This window comes from Equus przewalskii, chromosome 3 (genome assembly GCF_037783145.1).
Source record: "Equus przewalskii isolate Varuska chromosome 3, EquPr2, whole genome shotgun sequence".
Taxonomy (NCBI): Eukaryota; Metazoa; Chordata; class Mammalia; order Perissodactyla; family Equidae; genus Equus; species Equus przewalskii.
In genome coordinates, this window is record NC_091833.1 from 17238056 (window position 1) to 17254501 (window position 16446).

General features: G+C 54.7%; 1 protein-coding gene across 1 annotated transcript; it reads left to right on the top strand.

Moving 5' to 3' along the window:
* The first annotated feature begins 6829 nt into the window (after positions 1-6829).
* CA7 (carbonic anhydrase 7) lies at positions 6830-15521 on the top strand. The gene is made up of 7 exons (XM_070612083.1): positions 6830-7000; positions 9516-9713; positions 12402-12520; positions 13316-13411; positions 13512-13574; positions 14079-14234; positions 14747-15521. Exons 1-7 carry the CDS (start codon positions 6961-6963, stop codon positions 14867-14869), a joined length of 795 nt encoding a protein of 264 aa, XP_070468184.1. The 5' UTR covers positions 6830-6960; the 3' UTR covers positions 14870-15521.
* Positions 15522-16446: the final 925 nt, after the last annotated feature.

Sequence of the window (16446 nt, forward strand, 5' to 3'; positions counted from 1 at the left end):
AGCAGATGCAAAGACAAATAAGTCTGGGGTCCTGTTCTTTGGGGGTTCCAGCTCCATGAGGGGAGAAGGAGGAGAACAAGTACTTACTAGACAATGTGGGCCTCCTACAGAGAGAGGGAAGCTGGGGTGTTGGGAGGCACACAGAGAAACCCCACCCACTCCCCCCTCCAGGAATGTTTCAGGGGGTGTGGGCAAGGAATAATGTTAATTTAGGCAGGAGGAACAGCAGGTGTCATCTCTGGGAGACAAAGACGGCACGGCAGGCTGGAGGCACTGAAGAAAGTTTGGTGTGGTGGGGAGTTAGGTAAAGGGTAGGCAGCCCTCAGGGAAGGTTGAGAGACAGCAGGGGCCACCTTGTGAGGACTGCGAACATAAAAGCAAGGAGGAATTTAAAGCCGTCTACTTTCTGAAAAGAACCATTTTTTAGGAAGAGGATGGCTACCCTGTGGGGATGAGTGCCAAGGAAGGAGGTTACCCCATGAGGCAGGGGAAGAAGGAAGAAAGAAGGAGCTGGAGGCCAGGAAACCAACAAGGAGGGAGGTGAGGTTCCTTCCCCTCTATCTCCCAGACACTACAGGCACCTTCAGGTTAATAATTGCCTGAAATAAGGTGGAAATGAGCAGAGATCCCAACCCCCAACCCACTCTTGGACAGGGACAAGGGAGGGGACAGGGAAGAGAGGGAAGTTTGACAGTAATGATGCAGTGATGATGGATGCAGTTGCCCCTGGGTGCTGTCTCTAGGATCAGGATGGGGGCACACCCTCTCATGACTTCCCTAGTCCCTCCCAGCACCCATGGAACACAACCGGTGGGAAACAGAGACATGAGGCTCTCCCAGCTCGTCGTGTGCTTATGCTGTCACATTTCCTTCTCCAGTTGGACGGGTGAAATATAAGGGATAATAAAATACGCCCAGGGAATGTGGGAAGGTCAAAAGGCAACAAGTGAGAGTTCACTGCTCAGCCTCTCACGCTCAGTGCAGTCATGGACTGCATGAAAGGAAACATCCCCAAACTTGGTGGGGGGAGTTATATGCCTATGAAAAAACGTATGATTTTGAAAAGGTTTGCATTGGTGGCATCTGTAAAAAAATTAAAAACCTCAGTGTATTAGTTTCCTAGGACTGCCATAACAAGGTACCACAAACTGGGTGGCTTGAAACTCCAGAAATTGATTGTCACACAGTTCTGAAAGCTAGAAGTCTGAAACAAAGATGAGAGTAGTATGCTCCCTCTGAAGCCTGTGGGAAGCATCCTTTCTTGCCTTCCTAGCTTCTGGTGGCTTGCTAGCAATCCTTGGCTTCCAGCTGTAGCACTTCAATCTCTGCCTCCACTGTCACATGGCATTCTCCCCTCCTGTCTCTATCTGTATCTCTTCTCTTCTTGTAAGGACACCAGTCGCAATTGATCAGGGCCCACCCTAATGACCTCATCTTAACTTGATTACACCTGCAAAAACCCTATTTCCAAATAATATCACATTCACAGGTACTGGGGGTTAGGACTTCAACAACTCTTTGAAGGATACTATTCAACCCATGATAGCAGGTAAAGGTGTCTGTGCTGGGGCTGTGGGGGTTGATCTGAAACAAACCCTGCTATCTAGAAACTCAGGGCCCACTGATGAGTTTTTCCTATTGTAGAGGACAGGAAATCGGGTATCAGATCAGGAAATCATGCCTGTATTCATTTAAGCCATTGGTTTTCAGAGTGTGGGCCTGGACCAGTAGCATCAACATCACCTGAGAACTTGTTAGAAATGCAAATTCTCAGGCCCCATCACAGACTGGATGAATCAGAAACTCTGGGATGAGGCCCAGGAAACTATTTTTTGGTTTTTCTCTTTTTTAAAGATTGGCACCTGAGCTAAGAACTGTTGCCAATCTTCTTTTTTTCTTCTTCTTCTCCTTCTTCTTCTTCTTCTTCTCCCCAAAGCCCCCTAGTACATAGTTATATAATCTAGTTGTGAGTGCCTCTGATTGTACCATGTGGGATGCTGCCTCAGCATGGCCTGATGAGAGGTGCCATGTCTGAGCCCAGGATCCAAACTGGTGAAACCCTGGGCCGCCATAGTGGAGCACGTTAACTTAACCACTGAGCCACACGGCCGGCTCCATCCCAGGAAACTGTTTTAACAAGCCTTCCAGGCAATTCTGATGTGAGCTCAAGTTTGAGACCCACTGACCTAGGTCAAGCTCCCACTGAACAGGTGGGAAAACTGAGCCCCATAACCCCAATGCTAGTCCTGTTTACTGAGCACTTATATGCCAGGCAGACCCCTGATGTGCATCACCTCATTTTGTGTTCATTTGTTCCCACTCAATGCAATAGATACTGCTGCTCACCCCACTTTATAGAGAAGAGAGCAGGGGTTTGGAGACATGAGTAAAACTCCAAAGTCTCTCAGCTATTAAAAGATGGTACATGGATTAGAAACAAACACCCCAACAGGTCTGGCAAGACCCTGGCTCAGGTCTATTATGTTACCCATCCTGGTTGGTCTCAGCTGGAGGAGACTGGATCCTTGGGCTCCCCGGAAGTTTGGGGCTGGCTCTGCCCTGGGAGAGCTTATAGTCTGTGGGAAACCAGCTGGGAAGAATGAGTCACAACTGAGTTCACCCTCCCAGCCCTCAGCCACTAGCCCTCCCTGCCTGCCCTTGCCCATCCTAGCCCTTGTCACCCTGATGCTCACTGGCCACTCCCTTGTCTCTCTCCCCCAACCCTCCCCTGAGGCAGCTGTGGGTCTGTAACGCTCACAGTTATATCACCTATGCCTGGCCCAGCACTTGGCATTGAATAAGACTTGAGTAAACGTTTGTTGAATGAAAGAAAACATTTCTGAAATTACTTCCACCATACTTTTTATATTTTAAAATGCCCTCCCTACTGCGGCCGGCCCTGTAGCCAAGTGGTTAAGTTTGCATGCTCCGCTTCGGCAGCCCAGTGTTTCACCAGTTCAAATCCTGGGCGCAGACACGGCACCACTCATCAGGCCATGCTGGGGCTGCGTCCCTCACAGCACAACCAGAGGCACTCACAACTCACAACTCACAATATACAACTATGCACTGGGGAGCTTTGGGGAGGAGGAGAAAGAAAAAAAAAAAGATTGGCAACAGATGTTAGCTCAGGTGCCAATCTTTAAAAAAATAAATAAATAAAATGTCCTACTGGCAATACGTATATCATCTGATTTGGCAATTCCACTTCTAGCAGTTTATCCCAAGGAAATCATCAGACACACACACAAAGATGTATCAGTATGGATGTTCACTGCAGTGCTATTTACAACAGTGAAAGCCAGAAATAACCCATACACTAGAGCATTGTGCAGTTATTAAGTGTCAAGTTCTCCAAGGCTGGTCAAGCAGGAAAACGCTAACCATAGGGCTTAGGTGGAAAAAAAACTGGTCACAAAGCTATACATATGATTCTTATTGTTTTTTAAGTACTACGAATACATATCGAAAGAGCCTGGCAGGATGGTCACAAAATGTTAACGGTGGTGATTCTTGGGTCACATGACCAGTAGTTTTAATTTTCTCGTATACGCTTTTCTGATTCTTCCAAATTTTCTACAATGAATATGTGCCACTACTATAATTGGAAAAGGAATGTTTGGGGTTTTAAATGTGCCCAAGAAGGTGAGGAAAAGGGGAAAGAACAGAGGTCCTAGGTCTGAGGAGTACAGGAGTACCAGGAGTCTCACAGCTATAGCCTCACCTGACCATCGTATTAGCCCTCTAGACTCTATTCCCATCTTATAAATGAGAAAACAGGCTCAGAGAGGTGAAGCAACTTGCCCCAAGTCACATAGCCAGTGATGCTGGAAGTCAAGCCCAGGTCTGTCTAGGTCCACAGCCCAGGCCCATTCCATCTCACTGTGTGCACATATACGTACACATATTTCGAGTGGAAATGTTTTTAAAAAAAATACAAGGAACTGTAATTTTGATCTTAGAGTCTCCAGGCCACAGGGCTTTTAGCCTGGCCCATTGTCTCAGTGCATAACATACAGTGAGAGCAGGCATGATTCTGCCTGTTGGTTCAGCATTGGACATCTGTTGTCTCCAACAATGATCACAAGGATCCCTATGAGGTAGGCAGGGCAGGAACTATGCCCCCATCGCCTCACTGTAGACCAAAGACACTGCATCTTCAAAAGGGGAAGTGAGATCTGATCAAGTCGCTTGATGAACGAGGTGTGGCTGTGCAAGCTGCTCCTGCACTCCTCCCCCAGCCCTTCATCACAGCCCTCACATCCTGTTCTCCCCCTCTCCCAGAAACAGAGAAATCCAGGAGCCACTGACGCCAGTGAGACCAAAGAGTAAACTCCAGAGCAGTAAAATCAATTCAGCTTTAAAGACAGCACATACTTGAGACAGGAGGAGCCTGAATGGGGGCACAGGCTTTCCTAAGTTGACCTGACTGGGCTACAGGGTCAGCTGGAGCTTCACCTAAGACAGGCAGACTCCATTGACCCCTGTCACCTGCCTGAGTTCCCAGCACTCCAGTGCCTGCCCGCCCGGAGGAAACTGCTGAAGACAGGCTGCAGGAAGGAAAGAATTGGATCAACTTTTATTTGGTTGTTAAAGGGATAATACGCACTTTAACTCTTTCAAAAGGTACAAAGGAATGAGCAGTAAAGAGTGTCCCTCCCACCCCCATTCTGCACCCTCCTCCACCCTTCCAGTCTCCCAGTCTTCTCCCCGGAGGGCGACACTCTCCCCAGCTTCTCTTAAGTCCTTCCAGAGACAGTCTTGCATATATACACAAATGACAACCAAATTTAAAATCCACTTCTTCGCCATCCCTGCAATTTTAGACAGGTTGAATAAGGGCCTCAGCAGCCCTGGATTTTCAGCCTTGCTCTGTCACTTACTGTGCACCCTAACTCAACTTCTCTGAGCCTTGCTTTCCCCCCCTGTAAAATGGGGTAAAAATCCCCACCCCACCCCCAGCCCAGGGTTGCTGTGCAGATGAAGCTGAATTCAAAACTATATAAGTAATTCCAATTTTTTTTAATACTATGAATAAATATGGGAAAGTCCTGGGTTGCTTTAGGGGGAAGTGGCTCAGTGAAGTACACATTTGGGCCTGTCCCCAGACCCAGAGATTGTTGCAACTCCCCCAGGAGAAGGGTGACTGGCTCCTCGGGGAAATGGACAGAGGCTGCAGGCCTCATTCCAAAGTGAGCCTTTGTCTTCTTGGTCTGAAGATGACATTTCTGGGACCCTGACAACATTGCGTTCTCTGTCACATGCTGGTCTTGGGGGCCACCCACTGTGTCTCTATCATGAGTTCCCTGACCCCACCTGAGGGTCAGAATTATACTAATGGCCCTTCCAGCTCCTGGGTCAGAGAGGGGCAACTAGGCAGGGCTGGGAAGTCACTGACTGACCTTGGCCCAGCCAATCAGTTGTCAATTAATCTCCACAACTCCACCTGGGGAACTGGTGTCCAGGGCCTAGGAGAGGGAAACTGAGAGAGTGACAGAGATGTAGGAGAGCCAGGCAGACAAGATGGCAGATTCCTTCACAGGGCCTGCGACAGTCTCCTCTGCTCAAGAGCACACCATCGGGCATTCTACAAATGACCCTTCAACTCCTGTTCAGTACATTCCCCTGGGTAGGATCATTTGTCTGTACTTCCATCCACTCATCTGTTTGTCTTCCCAAAACTGCCTGCTGAGCCCCAGCTAGAGACAAGCCCTAGCCTTGGCACAAGGCCACATCCTAAGATGAATCAGATTGGACTGGCTGGAGCCAGTGGGTGGAAGACAGAGGACATACCAGCTGGAGGGCACAGCAAGGACCAGGGCTCGTGGGTGGGAAAATGTTGGGTCAAGGCTGGCACTGAGATTGAGTGCAGGGTGGAGGTCCCAGCAGGTGTGCCGAAGGTCATGGGGAGACAAGGAAAGGAGGGATGAGCAGCAGGCTGTAAAGGGACAGGCCAAGAGTCCTCGATGGAAGGAGGAAGGAATGAAGAGGATGAGGATGGGAGGCGGGGCCTGAGACTTGCTTCCATGGGGAAGGCAGCTGGTGTCTGTGGGTCTGTCTGTCTTCATGCTCACCCGCTGATGCCACCCCTCCCCACCCCCCACTTTGAGGCTCTTGTTCTGTCTGGGCCAGGGATTTGGATTGCCGGTCCTGTCCTCCTCCTACCCCAGGGCTCCTAGACACCTACAGCCACAGGACCCCCTGCCCCTAGCCCTAAGGGGAAGTGGCAAAGAGCAGTGTGTGGAGTGAGACAAACACATGCTCTGGCTAGATGACCTCAGGCAAGTCACTTCACCTCTCTAGGCCTCAGTGGTCCCCTACTCTGTGAAATAGGGCTAATGGAAGAACCACTCAACGTTGTAGGGTAGCTGAGAGGGTTAGACGACAGCAAGGATCCAACGTTGGCAGCACCTGCCACAGTGTCTGGCAAACAGGGGAAGCTCCAGTTCTGGACACTTGATGGTCAGAGCAAATTTGTACTTTAAAGGGGACTCTCCAATCCCAAAGAACTGAGGGCCCAGAGCCCAGGTCCCCAGTTGTGGGATTTACCGCTCAGGGACAGCCTGGGGAGGGGATGAGGTGTGGGGAAACAGAGGCGGCCCCCAGCATGGAGGGTTTCTCGTGTCCGGGAGCCTGTACACGTGCTGGAGAAGAGGAGAGACAGTCCTCCAGCCAGGGCGGGGGTGGGGGTGCGGAAAGAGATTTAGGTCCTCTTGACCGCGCATCTCGACCCGGGGCTCAACTGGCCTGCGGGCGGGCGGGGGTGGGGCAGTGCCGGCCTCTCTCGCCCTGCTGGGAGGGGGGCGGGGGGGGGCGGGGCGGGTCCCCTGGGAACCGCTCCTCCCGCCCGCCGCCGCTTTAAGAGGCTGCTCCGCGGCAGCGATCGGGGCCGGAGCCGCAGCCGGAGCGAGCGGAACTGTGCCGAGCCGGCAGGTGCACGGCTTCGGGGACGGCAGCGGCATGACCGGCCACCACGGCTGGGGCTACGGCCAGAACGACGGTAGGCGCAGACCACGGCCAGCCTTGACCTGCTGGGACTCGCCCCGACCCCTGGCGCACAGCTGGGTTTCCCGGACCGGCAAACCCCCATCTTCTAGGCTGGACCCGGACCCCCCTCCAGCCCAGCCCCTAGAACCCAGCCCACCTGCCCAGCTTGAGCCCGGGCTCCCCCGCGCTGGCGCAAAGTCCGAGCTGCGCCCCAGCCGGCCCCGCTGCCAGCTGGCCACCGCGCGGCTCAGCACGTCTTGCCGCCTCCTCCGCGCAGCCCGACAGCTGCACTGGCTCGACCCGGGCCCCGACACTCACTCCCTCACCCTCGGTGGCGCGGGAGGTGGAGGTGGCCCAGGGCAGCGGGAGGCGGTCGGGGCGGAGCGCTGTGCGCGGGTGTCTGTGCGGGGAGCGCGCACGGCGTGTGTGCGGGGACCTCTCCGGAGCTGGACTGCGCGTGGGCAAGGGCGCAGTGTCCCTGGAAGAGTTTCCCCGGAAAGTGTCAGGGCTTTCGTGCCGGCAGGTATGAGAGGGAAGGGGCATTTGGAGGCGCACGCATGTGTCTGAGTGTCTGCATCAAGCAGGGTGTCTGGGCACGTCCCCGTGTGAGGCGTGGGAGCCCGTGGTCCACACTAGACTCCTGGTCTGACCAGGAAAATAGCTCCTGGATCCTGCCTCAGTTTCCATAGGATGCAGGAAGGAAGGGAGAAGAGGCAGGAGGTGAAGTCAGATGGCTTGAGTGTGGGTTTGGGGCTGTCAGTTCCCTTTGGGGCTATTTCTTACCGGGCAAGGGTTTCCACCTTTCCCTGAGATAAATAATGAGGACTCAAGATCCAGACTGCCAGGAGGAAACCCAAGCAGGTCAGGTCCGGGTAGGGAGAAGGGGAAGTACTGGTGGGAGGAACACTCCTCACTTCCCTGGGGAGAGGCAGTCACTGTGAGGGTGATTGGGGGTCTTGGGCTACAATCTGGGGGTCAGGAGGTTGCAATGAGCCAAAGGGAGTTAGGGAGGTGCTGTGGTGTCTCTGGCCCCCTCTGGGACTCCAAGAACACAGGAGCATATTTTGGAGGGAGAAACCCAGATCTGGGCATGCAAAAGCTAGAAAGAGACATTCAGAAAAAGGCAACAGAGACCAGCAGAGATGGAGAGAGAGGCAGAGAAGGTGCAGGTGACAGAACCGATAAAAGATCATCTTCCCTCAGCACCTGCTCAGTGCCACCTTCTGGGCGCTTTCCCCAGAGTGGGAGTCCCCTGACTCCAGCCTTCTTGCTAGTCCTGCCCAGCAGCTCTGAGCATCTAGTATGCTATAGGGCCTGCCAACCACCGGCCGCTGCCCCTCACCCAGCCAGACCTGGGTTGTCCAGTGTCAGGGCAATGAGGGAGGGAAGGACAGAGGATAGAGGTGCCGGCATGCGGCATGCTCACAGGACTTCAAAAATAACCCAGTGGGTCTGGGCCACGATTCTGAGTCATCCACTGGGACACTGCTCTGTCGGCACCTGCTGCTGTTTTCTCAGGAAAACTTAAGAAGCCAAAAACGGGGAGAAGCACCAGCCGGCAATAGCTCTAAAAATAGGCTGCATCTCAGGATGTTCCCCGGGGAGATGCTGAGCCTCTCGGCTGCAGATGGAGCCTCTGGGAGGCAGGTGGTGGGTGCCCGTGGGTGTGCATGCAGGTGTGGGTGTGGTGTGTGTGTGTGCACGAGCATGTGTTTTGCTGTAGTCTCTTAGTGCAGATCTGCGTTTGCAACAGGGGGTGTTTGTATGTGAGGGTGTATGTGTATATGTCAGATGTAGTCGACAGGGCTGTGTGTGTGTTTGTACACATGTGTGTTGCTGGGCCCACCCGCTCTGGGCGTGGTGAGCCCAGGTCACAGTGCACATACCTGTGCACACGTGAAAATCTCTGTGGACTTATAGGCACACACCTGGGGAGGGGAGCTGGGGGCAGTTCATGCACATGCTGTGTTTATATCACAGTCCCAGGTGTGTGTGTGTGTGTGTGTGTACATGTGAGCGGCCCTCAGTTCCCTCATCTGTGAAATGGGGATCACACTGGTTTCTTCTTCACAAGGTGGTTGTGAGGAGTAAACGCATGTCACAGAGCCAAAGCCAAGTTGATGTGAGCTTTTGTTATTATTATCACAAACACCACCATGAACATGTCCATGGTGCAGGGAGTGGCCAGATGCCTGGTAGGGCAGGGGGCCTCTCTGAGCATGTATTGGGTTGGGGAGAACCAACCGCTGCCAGAACCACCCTGAGTCTGTAGCTGTAGCATGCTCCCTTCCATGCGTTACCTCTCTGGGCCTCCTGTCAGTTCTGGGTGGTGAGTTTTAGTGAGGACATTTTACAGACAAGGAAATGGAGGCTGAGAGGAGAGATGGTGGAGCCGGAATTAGAGCTCCAGAGCACACAGCTCCAAAGCAGGGGCTAACCTCTGAAAGGAGACCATTCCCACAGCTGCCCTCAGCCTGCAACCCAGAGATATGGGCTGGCCTGAGTCCTTGCCCTGTCCCCACCCGCAGGCCCCTCAGAGTGGCACAAGCTGTATCCCATTGCCCAGGGAGACCGCCAATCACCAATCAATATCGTGTCTAGCCAGGCTGTGTACTCGCCCAGCCTGAAGCCACTGGAGCTTTCCTATGAGGCCTGCACATCTCTCAGCATTGCCAACAATGGCCACTCTGTCCAGGTGGACTTCAATGACAGTGATGACCGAACTGGTAAGTAGTCCCTGCCAGACCTTGGCACCCCTCCCTCTGGGGTCCTAAACCTATTTTGGGCAGGCTCAAGAGGGACAGTTTGCTATGGTGGAGAAGGAAGCCTCCACTCTCACCAGCTATGAAGCCTTGGGTTGAGCCTCAGTCTCCTTAGGCATAAAATGGGAGCAATAAGACCCTATTTCCTCTCTAGGATCATAGAGAGGAAAAATGAAAACCTGAGATGATGTTTGTGGTGCTGGCATACAGCAGATTCTCATGAAATGCTAATTCCCTTCCTTCTCTTCCACGTAGTGCTTTAGATCAGGTTTGTTTCCACTCCCTGCCCCATCACTGACCTGCTGTGTGGCCTAAGGCCGAGCCCTCCTCTCTGTGTGATCTGGCCAAGCCCAGCAGAGAAAGAAGGGAGCTGAAATGTTCTGTGTGCCAGGCCCCTTGCTAAGGTCGCAGGCAGCTCTTTTATTCCTCTTAAGAACCCACCTCTAAGATGGGGAAGGAGATACTCAGTGAGCTGGGGAAAGTCAGCACCAGCCTGGTCTGACCCCACAGGTCTTCTCTCCAACCCAAGATCCTAACCATCTTGGGCCAGAGAGAGGCCAGCGGGAACTTGTGGCAGCTCCTTCCAAGGTCTCTTTGCCCTGGGACTAGAGTCCAGGTCCTTTCATGATAAACTCCTAGGCAAAGGCCTCAGGAGAAACTGCTAGAGATTCTTGTGTAAGGAAGTGATTGGTAGTCTGCCCCCCACCCCCAGCCACACAATGAAAGCACTCAAGGGAACTAAAGTTTCAAGTAGAAAAATCAAAGGGCAGAGAAGAGGAGGGAACCCTAATGGGAGTGATCTTAGTCACTTAGGCCCGAGTTCCCTAGTAGGCTAGGGAAAAAGAGAAAGAGGATCAGTTATAGTTCTTATTGTAGAAGGAGGAAATCCAGCAGATCCTCAGAAGAGAGACACAGCATTTCGCAGTACTGAATTCTAAGAAAAGCTTCTCCCCTAGAGCTTTGGGGAGGGACTTGGGGCTCTTGATGGCCCTAGATGACAGTTTATGAAGGAGTAGTTTTCATATAATTGCACTTTTTAAGCAACCTTCATCGGGCACTGAGGATTCGATTCAGACATCTGTAGCTCAGTGAAGGCCACTGTTGGGAGGAAGAGTCAAAGGGGCATGCCTCTGGACTGCTGATTCAGGAGCTCACTTTCAGGCCTGGCTGGGGTTCCCTCCTCTACCAGAACCTGGGCCTGGGGGGGCAGGGAGCCAGTGGAAAGAAGGTGGGCTTGGGAGTGAGATAGCTGGGCCTCTGCCACTCACCAGCTCTGTGACCTCGGGCAGGATACCTCCCTTTCCAAGCCTCAGTCCCACATCTGTCCGACAGGGATAACAATGTGTCCCCTTCAAGGTTTCTGTGGGGGTGGATACCCACAGAGTGCTGAACCCATTGTGCCCAGTGAATGGCGGTGTGTTCTCTGGTCAAGACGGAGGGAGGGGGCTACGGGCGCCAAGCTCAAGGGGTTAGGGAGGGAGTTCACTCTCTGAGAGATCACATGGTGGGGTCCCAGGTGGTGCATGCTCAGAGGGGTGGGCCCCCACAGACCATATCAGGGAGCTGAGCCTGCAGGCCCAGCTGCTCCTGCCTCCCCGGGATGGGGCAGCCTGACTGAGCCCCTGCCCATGGCCACTACCCCCAGACACCCTTCGTTAACCACCCAGCATTGCCATAAACAGGCCCTGCTTCTTAGGTAAGGCAGGGGAACAATGAGGGGCCTCTGGACTGTCCTGTCATCCTCTTCCTCAAGGGGCCCTCAGGGGGCAAGGCCCTGCCCTGGTTACCCACCCTGGAGGGGCCCAGTGAGACTCTGAACCCAGGGCTGTCACCTGATCTAGGAGCTCACATTCAGGCCTGGTTGAGGCTCCCCCCACTGCCAGATCCCTTTCAGCTGGAAATTCAATCAGTCCCAGGAGGCCTTGTGCGTGACCCCAGCTCACCGGGTATCAGGGTGGGAAAGTCATAAAACTAGCACAAGTGGGGCCTGCCAAAGCGGCTATGGGGGAGGGCATTGGAGGTACCTGGGCCTGGCCATCATAGTGGGGACCCTCAGGAGCTGGGCTCTGGACAGAGTCAGGTCCTGGGGAGGCTCAAGTTTCTGGAGAGGCAGTGCAGCCTGATGATTAGGGGCTTGGGCTCTGGACTTGTATCCTGGTTCAGTGTCTTGCTGTGTGACCTTGGGCAAATGCCTTGCCCTCTCTGTGCCTTGGTTTCCTTCTTTATAAAATAGAGATAATAATAGGTTCTGTCCCTCATGGGCTACTATGAGGACTGAACAAAATAGTCCTTCTGACCCAGCCCTGGGTCGGGGCTCCAGACATGGGAGGCCTATTGTTAGTGATACCAGGGGCCTGAGAGGCAAGGTCCCAGCTTCCATTGCAAAATTCAGCAGGAGTCGGGGGATGGCCAGATGGAGAGACGTACTCTGTCAGTACCAGCTCCTCTGCCGCCTACAGGCTGCCAAGATTTCAGCCCTGAACCAGCAAAGAGCTCAGGGGACTGAGTGGGGACTCAAGCCCAATTAGCCCAAGGAATTTTCCAAATGAAAACTTTATCCCCCTCCTGGATACTCCCCGATCCTGGCACTCCCGCCTGCCGGGCAGTGTGGGCTCTCACAGCGATTGCTCCACACCCCGTTTCTACCCACAGTGATGACTGGGGGGCCCCTGGATGGGCCCTACCGGCTCAAGCAGTTCCATTTCCACTGGGGCAAGAAGCACAGTGTGGGCTCAGAGCACACGGTGGACGGCAAGTCGTTCCCCAGCGAGGTAAGCGCCTTCCTCTACATGAATCCCTTTACTACTTCCGGAGGGACTGTGGCGTCAGGGGCTTGACGGGTGCCTGGTGTGGGGGCCCTGGAGAGGGTGAGGAGGAGCACGCAAGAGGCCTGGAGAGAGACATCCTCTACCCACCCCCAGCACAGGGTCTTCCGCCGGAACTCTGCCCACTCCTGTCCTCATCCGTGTGACCAGAAGGAGTTTTCTGAAGGGCAAATCCAGTCCCACCACACTCTTGCCAACAACCCTTCAAGGACTGAGCCTGTCTTTCGGGGCCCCGCATGACCTGGCCTTGCCCGGCCTCGTCTTCCCGACTCTCCCCTTACTGACCTGCATGTGCTCACTCCCCTGCCCACACCTGGCTCTTTCACGCCTCCAGGCTTTTGCTTATGCTGTTCTCTCTGCCTGGAATACCTTCCCCCAAGGGTTCCATCTGATAACCCCCTACTTATTCTTTGGATTCAGCTGCAGGCGTTACCTCCTCAGGGAGGTGGCACACTGGATGGCCATTATCTGTTTCATAGTTCATTCACAGAGGGCAGGGCCTGAGCCAGATTCTTCTTTGGTCCCCTGGGGCTCAGGAAAGGGTTTAGCCCAGAGCAGGGGGAATGCTATCTGTGGCCCCTGGGGGCATGCCTGGGCCCCTCAGGACCATAAGTCCTGGGATGTTTGACGGCCTTCCCCTCCTGCAGAGGGGCCAGAAGTCCCGTGGGAGGGAGAGAAATGTGGCTCCAAGCTCCCACGGCCCCTTGGGGATATTAAGCTGGCCTGTTGTTGCCCCTGCAGCTGCACCTGGTTCATTGGAACGCCAAGAAGTACAGCACCTTTGGGGAGGCGGCCTCCGCGCCCGATGGCCTGGCTGTGGTCGGTGTCTTCCTGGAGGTGAGGGGTGATTACCTGGGGCCAGGAGGGGCCTGGGAGGCCTGGCACTGCCCCTAGTTCCAGAACATGAACGGCTCACACTACCCTCTCTCCCTGACAGACGGGGGATGAGCATCCCAGCATGAACCGTCTGACAGATGCACTCTACATGGTTCGCTTTAAGGTGAGAGAGGGGTCCGTGCCACTGACCCAGAGCAGCCTGGTGGGGAGGGAGGAAGAGGCTGGATCACGGAGTGGGCCCTTCCACTCCCCTAGTCTGGCAGCAAACCCTTGTCAGGGTGCAGGTCAGCACCTGCGGGGCCCGGCAACTGACTCCGCTGTGTCAGGGTCCATGGCCTCACTGAGTGCCCAGCATGCAATCTGGTTGGGTATAGGATTGATAAGATGCTTGTCATGTTAATGGCCATCTGACAGGCAGAGCCACCAAGGGCACCTGAAGGCAAGGGAGAGAACATGGTGGCCGCAGCTTTCACATACCAGCAAAGGGGCAGAGAGAGCCTGGCCCAGGCTGAGAGATGGCATCTGGGATCACAGAAATTTGCCCACAGTTTGCATCAGGAGGCCAAGGAGAAGCCTAAATCCTGCTGATAGAAATGGGTGGGGAGGCTGCTGGTCTGGTCCTGGTGGGGGTCTATGCTGATTCCCGGGTTCCCCTGCCCTGCCTCAGGGCACCAAGGCCCAGTTCAGCTGCTTCAACCCCAAGTGTCTCCTGCCTGCCAGCCGGCACTACTGGACCTACCCCGGCTCCCTGACGACGCCCCCACTGAGCGAGAGTGTCACCTGGATCGTGCTCCGGGAGCCCATCAGCATTTCTGAGAGGCAGGTGAGTCCTCCCAGAGCACCAGGTGGAGGGATGAAGCACTCAGAGCCCACCCCTGGCAGTGTGACTCCCCCAACCAGCAGCCCACAGTCCGTGGTCCCCCCATCAAGGCTCTGATATTTTGCTGATAAATCTTTAGATTTGTGGTTGGGAGTTAGCTTGATTAATTAGTCATTAGGACCTAGGCACAGGCTGGGAAGGGAGATCCCTGGATCCTGGACCACCCCTACTGGGTTAGAGTCTGAATGCTACATGTGCTGATGTCTCAGCTAGATGGGATTGGAACTGGAACCAGGTGGAGCATGGTCCAGGTTCAGAGGCCCATTAGTGAGTAAGTAACTAAGGTTGAGGTCCCAAGGAGGGAATGAGTGGGGAGAAGTGGGGACAAGCCCTAGAGGCAAGAGGGGAGGGATGAGTAGAGCTGGCTGGGCGGGATATGCCAGATGCTGTATCTGGGAGTAGAGAGGACCACAGCACTCACACTCTGCCCTGAGTATCTCTTCTGCTTTCTTAAGATGGAAAAGTTCCGGAGCCTGCTTTTCACCTCAGAGGATGATGAGAGGATCCGCATGGTGAACAACTTCCGGCCACCACAGCCACTGAAGGGCCGTGTGGTCAAGGCCTCCTTCCGGGCCTGAGCTGCCCTCCTGCCCAGCCGGCCACTAGGGCGCCATCTTCCCAAGGGCTTCCACGTCAGCAGACACCAAACCATCCGAGGCTCCCTGCCTGAGGGGTGCTGTGGACCCCCCTTCAGCTGGCTTGCTCCTTGGCCACCCCGGAGGCTTCTTGATGGGACCCTGGAGCCGGGGGACACCCTTCAGCTGTCCTGGGGACAGGAAGGACAGGAGCTGAACCTGGTCCAAGCCTGGGGCTGCCTCTGCTCTACAAGACAAAAGCCCCTAGGAACCTCCTCTCTGTCTTCCCCACTGGCAGTGGCAGCAGCCCCACCCTGAGCTCACACTGTGATGGACGAGACCCGGCTCTCTGGGGCAGGCAGCTGGCGTTGCCAGAAAGACTCAAGCAATAATTAGAGGTGGGCAGAGCTGCCCTCTCGGGATTACCTCTTCTGCAGGCCTCTGCCATGCACACACCTCACTGCCAGGTCATTAAAATCAGCACCTAGCCTGCTGGAGGTGACATGGCCTTCTCCCTCCAGCCACCTGCTGTCGTGGGCAGACACTGGCTACAGGTTACATAGTATCTCCTCTCGTCCCCACCCAGCCACCAGAGCCACCTACATGGCAATCCGTCCATGCATTGATTAATAAATTCATTCATCCACACAACACATTCCCCTCGAGTGCCTTTGCTATGTCAGGTACGGTTCTAGGCACTGGGGGGCCGAAGGGGGTGAGTCAAGCCCAGTACGTTGGGAGGGACATGGGTATTGAGCAGGGGAAGGTTATACAGAGGGCAGGGCAGGGGCCGTGGGAGCAGAGAAGGGGAGCCTACCTGGTCTGGTGAAGAAATGAAATTCCAGCCAGTACTCCAAGGCAGAGAGAAGGGAAGAGCAGATGGGCAAGCTCAGAGGTGAGGAAGAATCCAGAGTGTTTGTGGAGCTGAAAAGAAGTGGTGGGGCTGGAGCCCTGGGGGAGGGTTGGGACTCTCTCCCCAGGCCAGTGGGGAGTCATAAAGGGTCTGGGGGAGAGGAGGGGCAGGGCCAGATGTCCAAAGCAGGGAGATGCCTATAGAGTGTGGATAGGCGGCAGGAGTGGCAGGAGGGAGGAGGTGGTGGCCAGTGGCCAGGAGAGAGGGGACAGAGTGGTGGAGGTGAGGAGCAGAGGGCTGGATGAGAGAAATTTAGGAGGTGGAGGCCAGAAGAAAGTGTTTGGCTGTCTGTGAGGGAGTGGGGAGTCTGAGGTGTGTCCCTGAGTGGAGAAGGGGGTCTCCATGTGGACTGGGAACCCTGGGGAGGAGCTGACCAGTGTGGACACACAGCATTTCTGTGGGGCCCTGGAGGGGAGTGCTAGGCAGCAGTGGGATGTTGGGGTCTGAGCTAAGGAGAGAGATGGAGGGTGGAGGGGCTGTTTGGGGGCATCTTGACTCAAGATGTTGGGTGAGGCTGAAGGGCTGCAGGCGGGGGTGCACAGTGAGAGAGGGGGAACCAGGATAGCTGGAGGAGGAACCAGCACAGAACCTTGAAGAGGAGCTGCTGAGAGGTGGGAGAAAAAACACAGAGTGGGGTCCAAGACAGCCAGGAGAAGCTTTGGAAAGG